At 42.1% G+C, this 19,936-nt stretch overlaps 1 protein-coding gene across 1 annotated transcript; it reads right to left on the bottom strand.

Annotated features, from left to right (window-relative positions):
- Positions 1 to 7,098: 7,098 nt before the first annotated feature.
- Positions 7,099 to 10,933, bottom strand: LOC132836891 (probable G-protein coupled receptor 139). Its single transcript, XM_060856456.1, has 2 exons — positions 10,867 to 10,933; positions 7,099 to 7,961 (listed from the first exon to the last, which is right to left on the bottom strand). Exons 1-2 carry the CDS (start codon positions 10,931 to 10,933, stop codon positions 7,099 to 7,101), a joined length of 930 nt encoding a protein of 309 aa, XP_060712439.1.
- Positions 10,934 to 19,936: the final 9,003 nt, after the last annotated feature.

The following is a 19,936-nucleotide window of genomic DNA, read 5'->3' as shown; positions in this document are numbered from 1 at the left end:
AGTCTGTGAAAAGTGATTTGAAGTTAGTATCACAGTGGAACAGGCAATAAAAATTGTCTGGCAGTGAGCATCGAGGTGACCGTCGAAGAAAAGAGTTCCTGAGGTCTACGTTGTACTGTAACAGTCTGAGACAGGTCACGTGAAGTTAGCAAAACAGTGATGCAGACTGCGAATTGTGTCGTGCAGGGACAAATGCTGTAAGATCGTCTGTTAAGAATGGTGATCAGTCAAGATTGCAGTAAACATGATTGGTCAGAGCAGCCACGTCGAGTTCATCGTCGATAAAAATGGGACAGATGGCTCTGTCGTCAAAATATCAGTGAAGGTAGATTGTGAGAACGACTTGCAATGAACATTACTGGGTAAAATTCTGCAAGGCATGGCCCACAGTCAAAGCAGTCGTGAGGGACTTTGGACTTCAGGCAAAATAATAATGATACAGAATGGGAGGTGTGGTCTTCAGTGAGCTATCAAGGGAAGAGATCTGGGAGGAGCGATTGAAGTTTGCAGTACAAGAAAGGGAGACCGGGAATATAGGCCTGAAGACACCATTTCAGTAAAGTCGCCTGGGAAGAGTGGTCTGCAGTCAACATGGTGGTGAAGCAGATTGGGAATGGAATCTGCAGTCTGCAACTTAGTGTCACAGTCTATGATTTTAGGATTTCAGTGGAACAGTCCGGGAAGATTGACCTGCAGTTAATAACTCAGTGAAGGTGTCTGTAAAAAGTGGGCAGCAACCAACATCACATTGAACCAAACTGGGGTAACTGATCTCAGTGCAAATCACAATGAAATCACCTTGAAAAAGTGGACTGCAGTTTTTTTTTCCACCATAATGAATCTGATAGGGATGCACGACCTGAATTCAAACTGTAGAGAAAATGGCTGAGAGAAATGGACTGCAGCAGTCATCAAAATGAAATCGCCCACAATGATTAGCGTGAGTCAACATTATGATGATGAATTCAAGGAAGAGAAATCTGCAGTGATTATCTCAGAGAAACAGTCCGAAAGAGTGACTTGCAGTTAATAATTCAGTGAATGTGTCTTGGAAAGGAGGACAACAATCAACATCACATTGAACCAAACAGGGGTAACTGGTCTCAGTGCAAATCACAATGAAAACCCTCAGTGGACTGCAGTTTGCATCATAATGAATCTGATAAGGACGAAGGACCTGAATCCAAATTGTAGAGATAATGGAGGAGAGAAATAGACTGCAGCAGTCATCAAAATGAAATCGCCCACAATGATTAGCGTGAGTCAACATTATGATGATGAATTCAAGGAAGAGAAGTCTGCAATGAATAACTCAGAGAAACAGTCTGGAAGAATGATCTGCTGGCAGCATCATAGTAGATCAGGCAGCAAAGAAGGGCCTGCAGTCAATATTGCAGTGATGCAGATTGGCATCTCATCAGGAATGCAGTGAAGCAATCTAGCATGAGTGGCCTTCAGTGACCATCACATTGAAACGTCGAGGAAGAGTAATAGTCTTGGAGAAGTTTACCACAGTTAGCACCTTGGTGAAATAATTTACAACGTGTCGCCTGGAGCGAGAATCCTCAGAAAGCAGACAAGTAAGAGTTGACTGCAGTGAGCATTGCAGAGAAGCAATCTGGAAGAAGTGTCAGACTGGCAGAATCAGAATGAAATAGCCTGAGAGGTTTGGCCCATGATCAGAATCACAATAAAGTAAAGTAGGAAGAATGGCATGTGGGGATGCTTTCCGTTATGGCTGACCATGTGTTGCATCTGCATTGTATTAGCGTTCTGCTTCATTGAAACAAAGTCGCTTATGACTGACGAGATCGGAGCTGTCGTGACAGACAGTCGGAGAGGACATATCTGTATGTGATCGTTAATCTGCTAGAATTGGTGCACTCCGCATGTCTGCTGCAGTGCTCATCAGCTTTTTTACCCTGTTTCGAAGTGTAGCTTCAGGGTGCTTCTCCATCTCGTGCAATCAGATGCATGTTTCTTCCAAGGACTACATACCGATTTCATATCACTCATACAGATGTCATTGAAGCCCTGATTTGGACGTCCAGTGGATCACCTCCCGGATGGAAGCTCTCCATAAAGGATATCCATTGGGATGTGGCTATCCTCCAATTGTGGCAGTGACCCCGCCAGTTTAGTTTCTGTTGCTTGAGCAGAGTGAAGATGCTGCGAAGGCCAATGCGAGATGGGGCCGTGGTGCTGCATATTCTGTCTTGCCAGGACATGCCCAGGATGAGGTGGATACTCCTCAAAGGGAAGGTGTTCAGTCTCCTCTCCTGTCTGCCATATGTAGAACAAGTTTCAGGGACACACAGCAGTGTGCTCATGTTTTCACGATGGTACAACCTGTCCCAGGACACTTGTCTTCTTCAGACTGATAGTCAGCCCAAAAGTCTTGCACGTATGTGAGAGGTGGTCTATCAGTAACTGGAGTTGCTCATGGTTGTATGTTGCAACAGCAACATCATCGGCAAACAGCATGCCCCTGATGACCATTGGATATACGTTTTGTCTTGACGCTAAGGCAGACCAGGTTGAAGAACCTGCCAACTGATCTGGTGCCTTGCTGAATCCCCTCTGTTGCGGTGCCAAATACCTGTTTCTGGTACACTGCAAGAAAAAAAAATCCTGAAGTGTGTTGGAGCAAGAATACAGCCTTGTTTGATGCTGCTGTGGATGTTGAAAGCCTCAGAAGAGCTGTCATTGTACTGCAAGGTCTCCTTCATGATACCGTGGAAGGATGCTGTCATAGTCAGCAGTTTCGTGGGGGCAGCCGATCTTCAGGAGGTCCTTTCTTGAAAAAAGTAATTTTTGCTCACCGGGTTGAACACATTGGTGAGGTTTGAGAAAGTGATGTACAAGGGCTTTTACTGTTCTCTGCCCTTCTCCTCCATTTGGGAAAGGAAAGGTTCATGTCTTCTATCGACCTTTTAGTTCGGACGTCGCAATGTGCCTTTGGGTCATCAACATTCTGCCAATTTCTGCAGGCAAGTCAAGATGACTCGATAAAAGGCTTTGCCGACAGTGTGGAGGAGAGAGATGTCTCCGTAGTTGTTGATGTCGCTTCCATCTACCTTGGCAGATGGAGTATAATTTAGATAAATATTGTGCTGCATTTTGGGAAACCAAAACCGAGCAGGCCTTATCCACTTTGTGGTAAGGTCTTTGGGAGCATTGCTGAACAAAGAGATCTTGGAATCCAGGTTCATAGCTCCTTGAAAGTGGAGTCACAGGTAGATGGAATAGTGAAGAGTGCGTTTGATATGCTTTCCTTTTATTGGTCACAGAATAGACGACAGGAGTTGGGATTTCATTTTGCGGCCGCACAGGGCATATGATCGGCCATTGTTGGAATATTTTGTGCAATTCTGGTCTTCTTCCTACCTGAAAGATATGGTGAAATTTGTAACGTTTACAAAAGGTTTACGAGGATGTTGCAAGGATTGGAGGTTTGAGCTATCGGATGATGTTGAACAGGCTGGGGCCGTTTTCCCTGGTGTTTCAGAGTCTGAGTGGAGACTTTATAGAGGTTTACAAAATCATGAGGGGCATGGATAGAATAAATAGTCAAAGTCTTTTCCGTGGTGAGGAATGTCCAGAGCCAGAGGGCATAGCTTTAGTGTGAGACAGAAAGGATATAAAAGAGACCAAAGGTGCAACTTTTTCATTCAGAGGGTTGTACGTGTATGGAATGAGCTGCCAGAGGTGATGGAGGCTAGTACAATTGCTACATTTAAGAGGGATCTGGATAGGTTGATGAGTAGAAAGAATTTGGATGGATAAGGGCCAGGTGCTGGCAGGTGGGACTAAATTGTGTCAGGATATCTGTTCGGTATGGACGTGTTGGACCGAAGGGTTTACTTCGATGCTGTAAATCTCTTTGACTGTATGACAATATAAGCACTTGATGGCATCAAGTACTGGAGCTGGCATGGTATAATCTCTGGCATCGAATTCAGAGTAGTGTTCATTCTACCTCTTCATCTGCTGGCCTTTGTGTTTTATTATTTCGTCATTAGAGGATTAGGCCATCCTATTTTGCTCATAGCTGGTCCTACTGTGTTATTGATGCCTTTGCACTATCTCCTCATGTTTCCCATTAGAGTGTCTGCCTAAATTTACTCACTTAGCTGTGGCCTGAAAATGACAATGCAACACCTGGAAGCCTGCTGAACCTTCTACTTGACAGCCCTGTGAGTCTGGAACTACTTCCAGCGCGCTGTCGGCTTGTACTTAGCTGTGGCGACATGCTTGGCTTCAAAGTTTGAAGTATGTCGGTTGCCTTGGCTTCAAACCACTCGGCTACCTTGCAGGTCTTCTTCCCAAAGGCAACCACGGATGTGAGGAGCATGGTATTCCGCAAGGTTTCCCATTTGGCTGTGGTGGAGTCTCCATGTCACGAGAAAATGAGTTCTCTCTCGAAAGCCTCTGAAAACGTTTGCATACGGTCTGGCTGGGAAGAATGGAAGAATGGCTTGCAGCGTGCGTTATTGGAAAATGGGCCAGGTAGAGTGGCATGCAGGCAACTTCACAATGAATGAAGTTTGTGAAGTGTGGACTCCAGTCAATATCGCCAAAAAGTGTTTAGGAGGAGTGACCTGCAGTGATCATCAAAATAACCACCCTGCAAAATCGCAGCATTCGATAAATTCTGCACTGCAAATGCTGACACATATATGAACGATACAGATGGAAACACACTTCACATTTGTAGTGGACGAAGTAATGTACAAAGATACGGAGGTCTATTCGGTCTGAAGGTGGTCACAGTCATGGGCATGTTTTTGCGTTTGTAAGGTGTTAACGAAACGCACCCGACAAGGGTAGATAGTGCAAGGGGCATAGGCAGAATTTGCAACGATGGGATGCATTGTAAGGTGTGTTGCACTCACAGATTAATGGACATTGGTTTGAATGTGTGCACAGGTCGGGGCTTTTGGAAAGTCCCGAATGTCTCACGAATGCAGAACCTGTGAGATGAATTTGAGAGATTTGCAGAAAAGTAGACGGTTGTAGCATGTCAGGGTTGATAAAATGTTGAGAGGGTAGGAGTGATTGGCGCAGCTTAGGAAAAAATGGGAAGGTGTGTGGGGGATGTTGAAAGTTGCAGCGATAGTCACATATCTTGGTGCTTGAGACGATAACTGATATTAGATGGCAGTAACTGGAGGTTAACTGGAGGAAATGCTGAGTGTTACTTTCATGTACAGCTGTACGCAGCAAAGACCACTTTCTGTCTGGAAGAGGTTCCAGAAATATGGCGAACCTAGCAGGTGGAGGAGATATATAAGTAAGAGTGATGAAGAAAGCAGCGGAGATTTTTTTTGCCGGAGGGTGGAAACTGTGAAACACATGGGAAGCGTTGTGATGTCTGCATGGTGTCACTGAAACTGTGCGTGCTGCAGGCAATTGTTGCATGAAGCAAGATCATCATGTTTGTCGCTAGTAGAGCGCTACTAAATTGTAGATGTTGTCAAAGCTGGAGATTGGCATAGATAGCGCGGTGTTTTGGAGAACATTAGAGGCAGGACCATTTTGAAGACAGGTAGCATAACAGATTTGAAGTGCTTTGCAGCGAATGGAAGGGCTGCAGGCGTTTGTCATGATGGAGATCTGATCGCAACAAGAGGTATTTGGGACTTCCAAGACTCCAGTATGTTATAGAAGTAAGGAGCAACAAAGTGCCTGCAGGAAGCGATCAGAACAAATCCAGTAATAGAGAATTAGCAGTTGCTTTGTTTGGATAGGAAAAGGCCATGCAGAGATTGATATACAAGTGTAAGGTTATGTAATTCAGGACAGTAGTTAATCGGGGATGTGAGTGTGGGCAGAAAGGAGACGGGAAGGATTGATGATTGGGAGGTCGTGACAGTTGGAGAACAGAAAACATTTATTTCGCTCTCGTCCAGTTAATACAGTGTGGAATCTGTGAGTCCAAGCAGTGGTGTAATCCAATCTGAGGAGGCAATGTAATCGATGAAGTTTTCAGTAATGAGCCTGATACCAGGGCAGAATCAGCAAGTCATGAAAATGGAAAAGACTCATCTGAGTAAATCCTTCAATTCACTTGAGGCTCGAAAAAGCGCTTTCGGCAAATTGTATATTCTGAAAGCATTTACACGGATGCAGATGGAGCAAGTGAACAGCCCTCAGTTTAGCTCTGAGTGAATGTTCATGCTAGCCATGAACAGGGAAGTGTACCACTCCCCCATTTGTGTGATGGCCTATTATTTCACTTCCCAACTCTGATGTTTGTACAGAAGTTCTAGCACGGTCCATTTCCACATGAAATCCCAGAGGTTGACTCTGGCGGGGGGATGACAGCAGTGACTCGACCAGAAATGCAGGAAAACTTGTTTCTCATTGTGAATTTAGTGAGAATATAAAGAGTAATTATACATGAAGACTTGCCATATGCAAAGTATTTTATTTTCTTATGGTGTGATTGCTTTGCCTGAGCAGATGTGAGGAGCTGAGACCTAATGGAGGAGAAACTGCGATCAGCTTCATTATCTCTTCTGTGGGAGGAAATTCGAATGCCCTCCTGCTGTTTTTATATTTGGTCAACTGAACGTTAGCTGCTTTGATGACTCTTCTACGGAATATCTGACAACTGTTGAAAATTACAGCTCTCTGATAATCTCAGCTCAGCATGAGGAGAGTTCAATTGTTCAGTTTGACAACATGAGTCGATATGGTGTAAGAAACTGATATTGATGCAGATAATGAGCCCTGATCTATTTGAATGGTCAAGCAGACTCAGAAATATAAACAGCCTCCTTCTGCTGCCAATTTTTGTCTTTTTATTTCCTCTGTGGACTGTGTTTGTTTTTCCTTTTTTCTGTTGTTGTGAAACTTTTTCAAGTGACTGCTTCATTCTTTTCATTCACTTCAGGTCATCCCAGGGTCATCTCGCTTCCTTCGCCAATTTCTAATTGGCATCTGACAAACAGCTGTCAGTGTTCCTCAGATTGTTCAACTTTCTCTTCCCAATTGATAACATCGCTGATACATCTCTTAATATTTTCTTCTTACGACTCCTCCACGCTGAGTGCTGCTGACTCAGTTGCTTTGATTGTTGCTGGGTTGAATATTTCAAGCAAAAATAGCTTCCAGTGGGTTCTTGAGCTTCTCTCTGAACTTGGACAAATATAACACATAGAAAATGGTGTTCGTACAGCAATTCAAATTTCGCAGCATGTATGCAACTCTTTCGAATGTATATTCCCCATCACGATCTAAAGGGGCGTCAATACCAAAATAACATAAAATGTACAACAGCCACAATAATATGAAGTTTCCAGAAATGATGAAAAGTAAAATTATACACTGCCTTCTACTCTCCATCTCTGGGTCACTGGAATTTTCTCCCTTAGTCTGACCCTTCAGAACTTTCCGGACTTGACTGGCCACTAAAATGTGTTTGACAGTCAGGGCGTTGAGGAACAGTATTAAACCGAAAGGGAATATTGGTGTTAGAATCTTTTCAAAGTCGTTAAAACCTCTCCACACAGGGTCATAATAGTATGCATCTGAATTCATGCAGTACCATGGTACATTGTCAATGATCTCATAAGGTTCAAACCTGAAGTAGGTAGGAATATTTTTTAGAAAAATCAGCCAGCTGATTGTTGCGAGAACGATAGTTGCGGTTTTTTGAGTGCAGTATTTGGTTTTTAGTTTCTCACAACAAATGGTGACATATCGATCGAAGGTGAAAGCGATGGTGAACCAGACAGAACAGTCTATGAGTAGACGGCACAGAGCATAGTGAACACGACACACAGGGGTAATGTCCAAGAATGATGGTGGAAAAAAGTCATGTTTGATTCGTTTGAGTATGATCTCAATGATAACGACGAATAGATCCACCATTGCCATGGCTAGCAGATAGCGTCTGCTGCAGGATGAGAGACCACAGTTACCCCGAAGTAGAATTCCAACTGTCACTATATTGACTGCAAGAGAGAGAAAAGAGAGAACAAAACAATGTTCAATACAGACGAACATTTTCCTTCATCTATCCTAAGTGGTAACTGTTTGATTTCATCAACACAAACACGTCAAAGAAAACAGTTAGAGGATCAATGATTTGAATTGCCCCAACACTGAAACTCACGCCTCCAGTTTTAATGCATCTGGAACGTGCGCAAAAAGCAGGCTCTCCATAAGAGGAAAGTGGGCAAGTAAGTTTTTGAATGAGGGACAAGTGCACAGTCAGACTATAATCTACCTATTTCTTTCAGATCAATTGCAGTTCAGGTAATGACAAAGATGGAAGGTGCAACATTCATGGATAAAGGAGAGCTATTCCTGAAGCTCCTGATTCTTCCTTCGATAGAATTTGCAATTCCACGTTCAGCCATAGCAGCCATAGCAATTACACACTAGAATCAACTCAAAGATAGGTGCCATTTGCTCCGAGGATGTCAAAATATTAATGTTGAGGAGAATGAGCATTTAAGTAAAACTGTTAAGCGAAGGTGAGCATTCTTTCTGAGCAAGCCAGAAATGGCAGCATGTGTTCATGCATGTATATGTGCCCAAGAATATGAGGAATAGACAGAAGGCTGTGTGGAGCTTCAATGATGTCAGATATAGTTGTACCAAATGCCAAGTTCTGTCCTTTACATACTGCATCACTGGAATCATGTAATCACAATCAGTTACAATTTCATCCTAATCGAGTAATTTTAGTTTTATGTCAATACATATCCGGCCTGAGTTCGGAGTAATAGATTGCTCAGCGCGAAGAAATGCACAATATAATATTCCTGGTAGTCGTCAGAATTTTGTTCACCACACTGGCATAAATCGATCACGGAAGATACTCCATTAAACAGTGAAATGAAGCAATTGTTTTCATCGACCCAAGTCCCTAGCTTCAGAACAGTTCACGACTCACCAATCTTGACAGTAATTTACAGTCACTGATGTAACGTGGAACACTCCACTTCTTGACCAATGCTGCTGTGATATCAACCGTTGGCAGTGCTGATGGTGTCATAGAGTAAGTGGATCACAGAGTCATACATCGTGGAAACAGCATCTTTAGTCCAAATAATCCATTCCGGCCATAATTCCAAACTCAACTCGTACCATCTGCCCGCAGTTGACCAATATTCCTCCAAACATCTCTAATTCATGCACGTAACTGAATGGATTTTAAAAAGTTATAACCGTATGCGTATTAAGCACGTCCTGTGGAAGTTCTTTCCACGTAAAAAATTGCTCTCTGTTTAAAAGCAAAATTCCTTCGTGATTTTTTTTGTAACCTTTCTCCTCTCACCTTCCAATTATGGCCCAATATCTTGAAAACCCTCACCCTAAGGAATAACACCTGCAATTTGCACAAATTATGCTCGTCATGATTTTATAAATCACTGTCAGATCAGCCCTGAATCTCCTACGCTGCGGTGAAAATAGAATCAGCCTCTCCTTCTGACGCAAACACTTCATTCCAGGAACATCTGGAAAACCTTTTCTGAACTCTCTAACTCTTAATCATGTCATTTCCACAACACGTCGATCATAACTGGGCACATTACTCCCGGAGATACCAAAGGAACGTCCTGTGTAAACTAAACATATGGTCCTGAGTCACCTTTTTAGCCAAACTGTCTGTATATGATGCGAACTTCAAAGAATCGTGTTCCTGAAGCCCTAGGTTACGATGTTCTACAGTGCTAACCAAGCCCTTACTTTTAATTGGAGAAGTCTTCATTTTTTGCAACCAGAGATATGTTCTGATAGTGGCACCTACCTTCGTTGTTCAATATTTTTGCTTTTGAGTTGTTTGCCATGGAGCTCCGTCGCTCGGTTTTTTTTTCAGAAGACACTGGCAACGTTCTTTGAAAAATATAACAGAAGAAAGTCTATGAGAGAGAGCAAGAGCGAGAGAGGGAGAGGGGAGAGAGAGAGAAAGAGAGAGCGAAAGAGCGAGAGATAAAACATGATCTGGCCCATGACTCTGAAAAACTTTTCGAAATGTGTGCAATTCGAACATCAGATAAAAGATACAACACTTTTGACTGAACAACAATCTTCAGAATATTCCATGTCACTGGAGGATAATTTCTGTATCCTTGCTGAAGCTTCTTGCTTATTTAGCATAACTGCAATACATTTTTTCACTGTCAAATTTCGGCAAACAACAGAATCTTCTTTCCCCATCATCTTCCTTTCAAAAACTTGAAATAAACGTATGAGATGTGTTCCAATACCATGTGCCTGGAACAACTTCATCACATATTCTGAAATATCTATGACATTCTGTTCCTGTATTTCTTGGAAGCAACTGGAAGACCATCCCGCCGCCACCAGCACGCTCCAGCTAACGATATAGTCTACCCTTAAACAGCTATTCAGCTGTTGAAGTCCGCTTCTGCCTACTAACCTACCTTGTTTAAAAGTACTTGCTTCTCTCAATCCCTCGTGTTCAGACAGCTATTGCCTGAGCTATAATATGTTCAGTGGAATTGCATGTTGTTCGTTTTTTATCAGTCCATGAGTTTTCTTGGAAATGCTTCTTTTTAAAAGTTTCTGGTTCAAAAGTGTTTCTAAACCTTAACGATTGAAACATTAACATCCCAATTTCGTTCTATTCAATCACTTTACAAATGATTATAGTCTTTCATATAATATGCGCCAGCGACTTTTTTCACTTCCTGGAATGGACCAGCACTGACTGCAATAACATAGCAAGGAGAGATTGAGACAGTGGTAGCAGCGTATGGAACTGCAGAAATAGGTCCGCAATATTTGAGCTAAAATGCTGATGAAGTAACATTCTTGCTCACTCGGTAACCACAGAAACTAGTTCAGGCAGGGATTTGATCAAACTAAGTGATTATCTTCACTCACCAGGAAAGCCAATGATGCCGAGCACCACGTAGAATATTTTTCTCACTGTTCGAATCAGATCGCGCATTTTCAGTGCGCAGTAATGTGTCACTACCTTCTCCAGGCAATCCACCTCTGTTTGTTTCTCTTGTGAACGATTTGCAGTATCTTAATTTTATACTGATCAGTATCTCCAAGGGGATATTTACATTTCACAATATTCCAATTTGATGTTTTTTTTTCTTCTTGAAAAGTTGGAACAAACAGATGACGACAACTGAACTAATCCTCTGCCCCTGAAAAATATTTAGTGTGTGGCATTAATTGGGAAAAAAATACCTCATGAATGGACAGCACTGATCACATGAAGCAACTAAACTGAATTGGAAACGATGTCAATGTACAATGCAAATGGTCCTTCAAATACTCCCCGGTAGAGCTTGAGACCTCGTGATGATGACTTTGCCTCAATGATCAGTCAATGACTGAATTTCAAGCATCAAACTCGGATCTGTATTTTTTAGGACAGGTATGCCACTGTCTTCAGTTAAAAAAAACACAGTTGAGTATTTCACAAAATAAAAGTGAGCAATACAGAATTCGTCCTTTCCATGGTCTTCTTCAGATTTGTGACAGACCAGATGAGTATGTCCCACAACTCCTCATCTCTCCATCATTATATCACTCAAATCTCTTTGTGTTTCCTGATAATTTCTACACTATTGAAGTTACGTTCGCCATGATCTCAGTAGCTTTCCTTCACACTTACAATACGTTCTGTGAGCACAGTAGCTTTCCATTATTTTAGTATTCACATGCTGCTGGTGTCTTCAAAACTCCGTCTACCATCGAGTGTCCATCTGTAGAAATTGACTGTGCTTCAGAGAATAAACAAACTGGGAAGTGTAAATGTCTCAAACATTTCTCGAGTGTATTTCACAGTATTGGACAAATGTGATTTGTAATCTCTCTGAATCTCTGTCAGGTTTTGATTTGCTCCAGTGCTCTGATGCACCTTTCAATCCAATGCACGTAAGATTGCACCTATACAAACATGAGACATTCTACATGCAATTTCTATCTCTACTACTTTTTCTAAAAAAAAAACAATCCAGTATTGACGCTTGCCTGATTTTCCATGATTTCCCTTTATCTTAAAACAACATAATGTGGGCTAACACTGAGTTGAAACTGATATGTTCTAATCAGATACGTACACTAGCTGACAGAGCAGTTCAGATGCTAAGATTATTGCATGCCTTCTGACTCCTCAACGTCATTCCACAGTGACAAGTGATTAAATCCTCCACAGTTGCCTGAATGGGTGCAGTTTCAACAACGCACAAGAAACTCGACATTATCTTTGTTTTTTAGCAACGGATGCCATATCCATGATGCATTGTACATACTTTTAAAAACTCTTTTGTCATTAACATCCAGAATCAAGGCCACTATCCTATAGAAAGACAAGATAACATTTGCTTGAGAACATCGACCTCTAAGAAGTTCTCCTTCTATTCACTCATCATTCTCATACAGAATTGTATCATTGATCCTTCGGTGTCACTGTGTCAAAATCCTGGAACTTGCTCCCTACCTGTACTGCAGGGTTCCCTGCATCTGAATCTGATACTACCACCTTCACAGAGCAACTTGCAACCGGCAATAATTGCTGTCACATCAGTGACCCCACATCACACATTTGAATAAAACAGCCCCACCATGTTGTTGATTGTACACCAAAATCTAACCTCCGTTAAAAGTCTTCCTGTCTGATGACCGTTCAACCATCAGAAATAGTGGGACTAAGGTGGCGAGTTTGGTGATGAGAGAAGGCGGGGAAGTATCTGTTTGTGAATGAGATTGTGGTGAGTGCGATATTGAGCTCGGATATGTTGACATTTAGTGAACCATGCCGGTGAGATTACTACAATAGGATTGTGCAATACTGTGGACAATGTGAGGCCGCCAGATGACGGAAGTCAGGGTCGAAGCGTATGCAATGGGAAAGTACAGCATTTCAGGCAGCGGCCGAGGAGCAGGTCAATCGACGTTTGGGCATAAGCCCTTAAACAGGAGTGTTTGTTGTAGGGGACGTTGCATGGAGATGTTTATGTATGCTGAGGAGAGTGTCTTCTATTTCGAATTGTTCACATATGTTGTTTCTTATTTGCATGGAACATGTTGCTTTGCTGTGGTTTAATATGAGGATGGGGCCATTGCGGATGTTGTTTCCTGGGACTCAGATATGTTTAGAGGTTGTTATGAGGCAGGAGAGATTTCGTGGTGTTGGGATGGAGATAACGGGCACGGATGTTCACTATATGTTTAATGTTGCGAGGACATGTGTGAATTTGGACATATACATAGTGGTCACCTTTAAATGATTAGTCTTAGGATCAGTCTTTATATTCAATGAACAATGCAGTATGAATGGAACTGCAAAGCAATGGCTTAAAGTGCTGTTTAAATGTATCATCAGAGTTAGACTGGATTCAGGGTTCACTGTCATGTTCGTATCATTAAGGGTACAGTGAATATTGAATTTGAATTATAATGTTGTCAATGTTCGATGAGCAGTTAGGTTTAATGTTACAATGATGATTACTTTACCGTCAGTCTTAGATCTAGGGGATTGCTTGACTTTGTGGGGTTAAGGCATATATAGATCGGTAAGCTGGAACAGTTTGGCATTCGCAGATGAGCAGCAGTTAGCATCGAGATCAGTTTGAGATCCACATGGGGATAAGTGAATGAGAACTGGGTAGTTCAACCACATTTAACTTGGGAGATAGTTTCTGGAAGTGAAGTTAGTGGCACTGAAGTACCAAAGATGTTAGATAGCTATGATGAGTGGCTTGGAGGATAACTTACAGGTGTAGTTTATTGGCACCCATTACACTTATCCTACACGATGATCGAAGTCATGGGATTGCAAGTTGCTTTCAATGTCATTTTGATGAATTTCTGAACGGAATCCTGCAAATGGTATGCACTATTGTGGCTAAGAATTGCTGGTGGAGAGAGGAATATCGATGGATGTGATGCCAGTTAAGTGGGTTTCTTTCTTCTGAATGGTGTCAAGCTGTTTGCTTGTTAGTGGAGCTGTAGCAGTCCAGGTGAGCGGGAAGAATTCGATCACACTTCTTACATATGCCTTGTAGATGCTCGACTGGATTTCTCCGAGTAAGAAGCTGAATCGGGCAGAACCTCGGTGAGTTCACAGCTGGAGAACTATGTGCAGTTCTGGTCATCGTAACATAGGAATTATGGCACTGTACTGCATGGATTGCAGCGGATATGCACAAGCGTGTTACCTGGGATCATGATATCTTCACAGTAGAGAATTTTCTGGGAAGGGAACCTGGTAAAGATCGCCAAGTTTATCAGGACCATGGACAAGTCGAATGGAAAACAAATTCGTCTTGAATTCGAAGCGTCAGTACGAAGGAGACATACCTTTCAACTAGAAGAGACGAGACGTCGAGTCAGGAAAGCAGTTTCGTGCTGAATATGGTGGGTTCCGAAAGTTGCTGCCTGGGAGGCTAGTTAAAGCGGGAGAATTCACAATCTTGAAAATGACCTGAGACAAAATTATGGAGGAATAACTAAGATAGAGGCAGGCACGTTATTTCGACTGGCGGGTGAAACTAGATGTCGGACCATAAAATCAAAACACAGGGGAGCAGAAGTAGTATCAAGTTGAGATGGAACTTCTTCACCATAAGTGACAGTGAATCTATGGAACTTATGGAGTTTGGGCTACCTCCTTGAATACTTTGACGACTAAGATAGTTTTTCTTGAACAGAAAATGAATTAGGAGTTATCGTGAGTGAGTGGGCAAGTGAATCTAAGTCCATAAAAAGATCAGACATGATATTATTGAATGGCTCAACAGGTCGAGTGCCAGATGGCCTATCCTACTCTTATTTTTAATGTGCTTCGGTTTTTATGTCGTTATATCACTTGATGTTTTGTCACGTGTCATAATATTCAAGGTAATGGAATGAACGTGGAAAAGGGGCAAGTGTAGAGAGCATAGTATAATTTGGCAGAACCAATGCAATGGTGGAAGGTGGGGAAGGTCTCTTTGATAGTGTTTCAATCCATGTTTTCATCGGCTTCTATGTGTATTGCATACTTTCTGGACTGTCACCACATTTGTTCTTCAGAGAGGGGCGGGATAAAGCGATACAGGCAATGTGTCACCTATATGAAAGCGAAAAGTTGTTAATGAAACGGACTGGACAGCGGCAGGTAGTGCTGTGAGCATAGTCGGAATTTGCAGCCATAGAATGCATTGTAAGGGGTGTTGGACTCACATATTAATGAACATTGCTTTGAATAATAGGAATGGTCATTGAGAGATGTCTGTTTTGAGGTTCACTGTGTATCTGGCCCTTCCATTCTGGCATTGAGTGTGTTGATTGGATAAACCATTTCATCTGTATGCAGGAAGCGAATGTTCAGCCTCTCGAATTTTCTCCATAATTCAATAAACTCACGGCTGACCTGACTGCAATCTCAAAGATGCACTTCGGTCCAACCCAGTAACCCAAGCATTTCTTATTATGCAGGATTCTCTGTATATGTTCCTGAACAGGTATTCAAAGTCTTCAGTACAAACACATTTTCAGGAAGCGTGTTCCATAGTCTCTCAATAAGACCAGAAGATGCAGAAGCTGCAGTCGTCGATTTAGAACTTGATAAAATATTCAACACGGTCAGTTGATTGCTATCTCTGCATCAAAACTAACCGTTTTCTTTTCAGCATTCTTTCATAGAGAAACGACACACAGTCAAACAAAGACACTGAAGGGACAAAGTAAAGAAAACAAAAATGCTTGCCAAATTATTGAGTAGAGTCAAACAGCGCGGAAGTCCAACCGCTTCATGCTGCTCAAGTTGCCAAAAATATTAGTCATACTTGACTTTATTTGACGCATTTCCATTCAGTCTTTCCTACTCATCTTCTCACAGAAATGTCCTTTAAACGTTGTCACTGAAGCTGTATCCAGAACAACCATTCCCTTTGTAAAGACATTGCCCCCGTTCTACTTTTTACAGCTTTCTCCTCTCAGCTTAAAGGTACGCCACTTAGTATTGAACTTGCCCAAGCAATAAAAAGATATTTGTTTTTCAAGCTCCTATATCCCAAGGAAACAAGTCCCAACAAATCCTGCTTATTTTTTAAAAATCAAAACCTTCATTGACTTGCTGCTTGTGAAGGTGGGCTCTGTACATGAAGGACGAGTTGCACATAAAGTTCAGTGGCACCGGTGTCCGAGACAGGATAATAGTTGACCAGTTCAGGAGGTTTTGAACTAGCTTGGCAGGCGCAATGCAAATCAGCAACAGAGATCAGAAGAAAGAGTTTTGTTGAATGGGTAGAAATAGAATGCAGAGCGTCTTTCAGGAAGGACACCTCGTTGATCGGGCAAAGGGTTGGGTTAACACTTTGGCTGTTCTGATGCAGTGACTTATGAATACAAGTGATGAACAAACAACGTGGAACAGCACTTAGAACTACGGTGTTGTGGATATAACAAAGACATAGATTTCACAAGGGCAGGCGTGGATGCTGGATATTCCAGAGTTCAGATTTTTTTTAAACAAACAGGAATTTAGTAAAAGAGGATGGGGAGTAGATTCGTTAATTAGAACGTGCATCACAGCTGCAGAAAAGGAGGTTGTTTTGTCTGCTGAGTCAGTATGGGTGGAGGTGAATAACAGGAAAGGAGTAGTGAAATAATTGGCTGTTTCCTAGAGCACACCCTCTCCGCCAATAGCAGCAGAGAAACGGAAGAACTGTTTGGAAAACAGATGTTGGAAACAGGATTGTTGTTATAGATGACTTAACCTTCCCCAATATTGATTCCAACGTCCTTAATGCAAATGGTCTCATTGGAGCCGATTTTATCAGATGTGTCCAAGAATGAAACCTGACATAATATGGAGATTGGCCAAAGAGCAGGGAGACCATATTATATTTGGTGTTAAGCAACGAACCAGTCTAGGTGTCAGATCTCTTGGCGGGAGAGCATTTCTGTGTCAGCGGCTACAACTGCCTTATCTTTAGCACAGCCATGGAGAAGGATAAAGAATTATGTATGGGAAGGTATTTAATTAGGAATGGGTAGTTATACTGCTATTAGACAGGAACTATAGAGAAGCATTTGGAACAATCGCTCAATGGGAATCTACAACAGAAATATGGAGGTTGGGCGAGGAGCACTTGTTGCAAGTGTTGGTAAATCTTGTCCCACTGAGACAGGTAAGGAATTGTAACGTAAGAGACTGTGAACGATAAGAGAAGAGGAGCTTCACGCCAAGACGAAGAAGGACGATAACTTAAGCTTGAGGAATCGAGGATTTGGCACAGTTTTAGAGGATTACTGGTTACCGAGGAGAAATCTCAAAAATGGACTGAGTTGATCTTGGAGGTGACATTGAAAAGCCTTGGCGGGAAGGATTGAGAAAAAGTCAAAGGCGTTCTACACTAACGTGAGAAATAAATGAATGAACAGAGAAAGAGAGATTAGGGGCAATATTAGGTAGTGGAGACAACTTGCAATTGGAATCTGACGAGGGAGGACAGGCCCTAAATGAGATTTTTTCACATCTGTATTCACGAGAGAGATGGAACTTGTTCATAGTGAGAAAACAGTGAACAATTTAATATTAAGAAATTGTATGCGCTGAAAATTCTGGGTAGGATGAGGATCGATGAGTTCCCAGGGCCGGACGAGATATTTCCAAGCTAATTACGTGAAATAAGTAATGCGATTGCTGCGCCATTAGCGATCGTCTTTGCACCCTCACTCTTTATGGCAGTCATACTCAGTGGTTTGAGGGAGGCAAAAGCTGTTTCTCTGTTCACAAAAAGGAAATGTGAAATCGCTGGGAATTTCAGAACAGTTAGTCTTACGACTTTGGGGACCAGATTATTGGAAAGGTTTCTGAGTCTTTGAGAATGGAGATGTGTAGTATGGAAACAGACCCTTCATTTCAACTCGTCCATGCCAAATAGGCCTCCTACATTTATGTAGTCGCATTTCCGAGATCTTGACCCACATCACTCTAAACCATTCCTCTTAATGCGTCCATCCAGATGTCTTTTGAATGTTAGAAGTTTACGAACGTTCACCATTTCCTCTGGCAGCTCATCTCATAAACGCAATCAAAGTACCTGCATTTGCATCCAAATTCTTTTATACAAATGACAAAAAGCAATGGACCCAGCAGCATGTTCACCACAGGCCCACAGTTTGGAAAACAACCCTGCTCTCTTTTAAAACGACAAATGTAAATGCAAAATACCAAGACCCCCTCACGCTGTTTGCGCCAGACACTCTCAGGACAGACACAGCACCGATAAAAACACTCTGCTCTTCCATGATGAGGAGGGGCTGGTACTGGACTTGGGTATACAAAGTTAAACATCACATAAAACAAGGACACAGTCGAAAGGAAAAAATGATTTATATCTACTTGGATAGGAATGGCTTGATTAGAAATAATCAGTATGTTTTTGGGAATGGCAGATAATGCCTCAGAAGACTATTGAGTTTTTTTTTCAGGCTGAGGTGAGTTACGTTGACGAATGTCTAACAGTGGATATAGTGTGTATGGATTCCAGTATGGCATTTGATAAGATTGCCATGGTAGGGACACAGCTAAATTTGGCTGCCTGGACACAGAAATGTATCGCCAATTGGACATAGCGAGTGATAATTGATGGAAAGTATTCCACCTGTCGGTCAGTGTCCAGTGGTGCCCCGCAGGGAGGGGATCTTGGGCCCCTCATCTTTGTAAGTTTTTTTATAAATGATTTGAATGAAAAATTGCAAAGGTAGAGTGGTAAGTTTGCCAATGACAAAAAGGTTGGTTGTGTCGTAAATAGTGTCGAGAGCTGTGTCGAGGTCTGTTACAAGACATTGACAGAATGCAGGGCCTGGCTGACAAGCAGCAAATGAAGTTCAACCTGGATAAATGCGAAGTGATTCATTTTGGTATGTCGAATTAGAATGCAGATAACAGGTAGGGTTCTTGGCAATTGCAACGCAACAGCGGGATTTTGGAATCCATGTAGATAGATCACTTACAAATGCCTCCCACGTTGATAAGGTGTTTAGAAGGCGTATGGTGTTTTGGCATTCATTAACAGAAGATTCAGTTTTAGAGCCATGAAATTTTGATGCAGCTGTATTAACCCCTTTTGGGACAGCACATGAAATATTGTGTCGTCTTTTCGTTATCTCATTTTCAAAAGAGTGTAGATTCTTTAGAGAGACTGCAGGTTAGATTTACAGGGATGTTGACTGGATTGGACTGCTTGCCTTATGAAGAGCGTCTCAGTGAGCTCGGGCTTTTCACATTGGAGAGAAGAAGGAAGAGAGAAGACTTGAAAGAGACGTACAAGGTAATGAGAGGAATAGATAGTGTAGAGAGCCAGAGACTTTTCCCGAGGGCAGAAATGTCTATCACGCGGTGTCATAATTTTAAGTTGATTGGAGGAAATTATGGGGGATATGTAAGAGTGGATCCTTTGTGTGGAGAGTGGTGAGTGCGTGGTATGTACTGCCATCGATGATATTAGAGTCAGAACTTTAGATACAGTTAAGCAACTGATGTCCAAGTGCAATACTAGCTGGAAATTGAATGTGTAGATTTGGCTGACGTCAAACAAGTTGTGGTCTGGACTTGGCATGTCTTGGAAAAAGGATGAAATAGAGTTCTTGCAACTTCAGTGATCAGAGTGCACTGGGCAGAATGTGGGAGCATGTTACTTTGTCGAAGGATCAGCCAGGATCATGGCAATGGCAGAACAGGTTCGAAGGACTGAATAGCCTAGTCTTGTTCATATTTGCAATGCATTTTTGTCTTCAAATCTGGAAATCAGTGTCGAGAGTGTACTGCTGGAAAAGCATAGCAGGTCGGGCATTGTTGATGGAACAGGTGAATCGACATCTCAGACATAAGCCCTTCATCTGTAATTCCTGATGAACGGCTTACATCCGAAAGGTCGATTCTGCTGTTCTTCGGTTGCTGCCTATTCCAGTTGTCAATTAATAAACCAATCTTAGCTTA

This window comes from Hemiscyllium ocellatum, chromosome 48 (assembly GCF_020745735.1).
Source record: "Hemiscyllium ocellatum isolate sHemOce1 chromosome 48, sHemOce1.pat.X.cur, whole genome shotgun sequence".
In the NCBI taxonomy this organism is placed as follows: Eukaryota; Metazoa; Chordata; class Chondrichthyes; order Orectolobiformes; family Hemiscylliidae; genus Hemiscyllium; species Hemiscyllium ocellatum.
The sequence above is the reverse complement of the archived record's forward strand: the minus strand, read 5'-3'. Positions and strand labels throughout refer to the sequence as shown.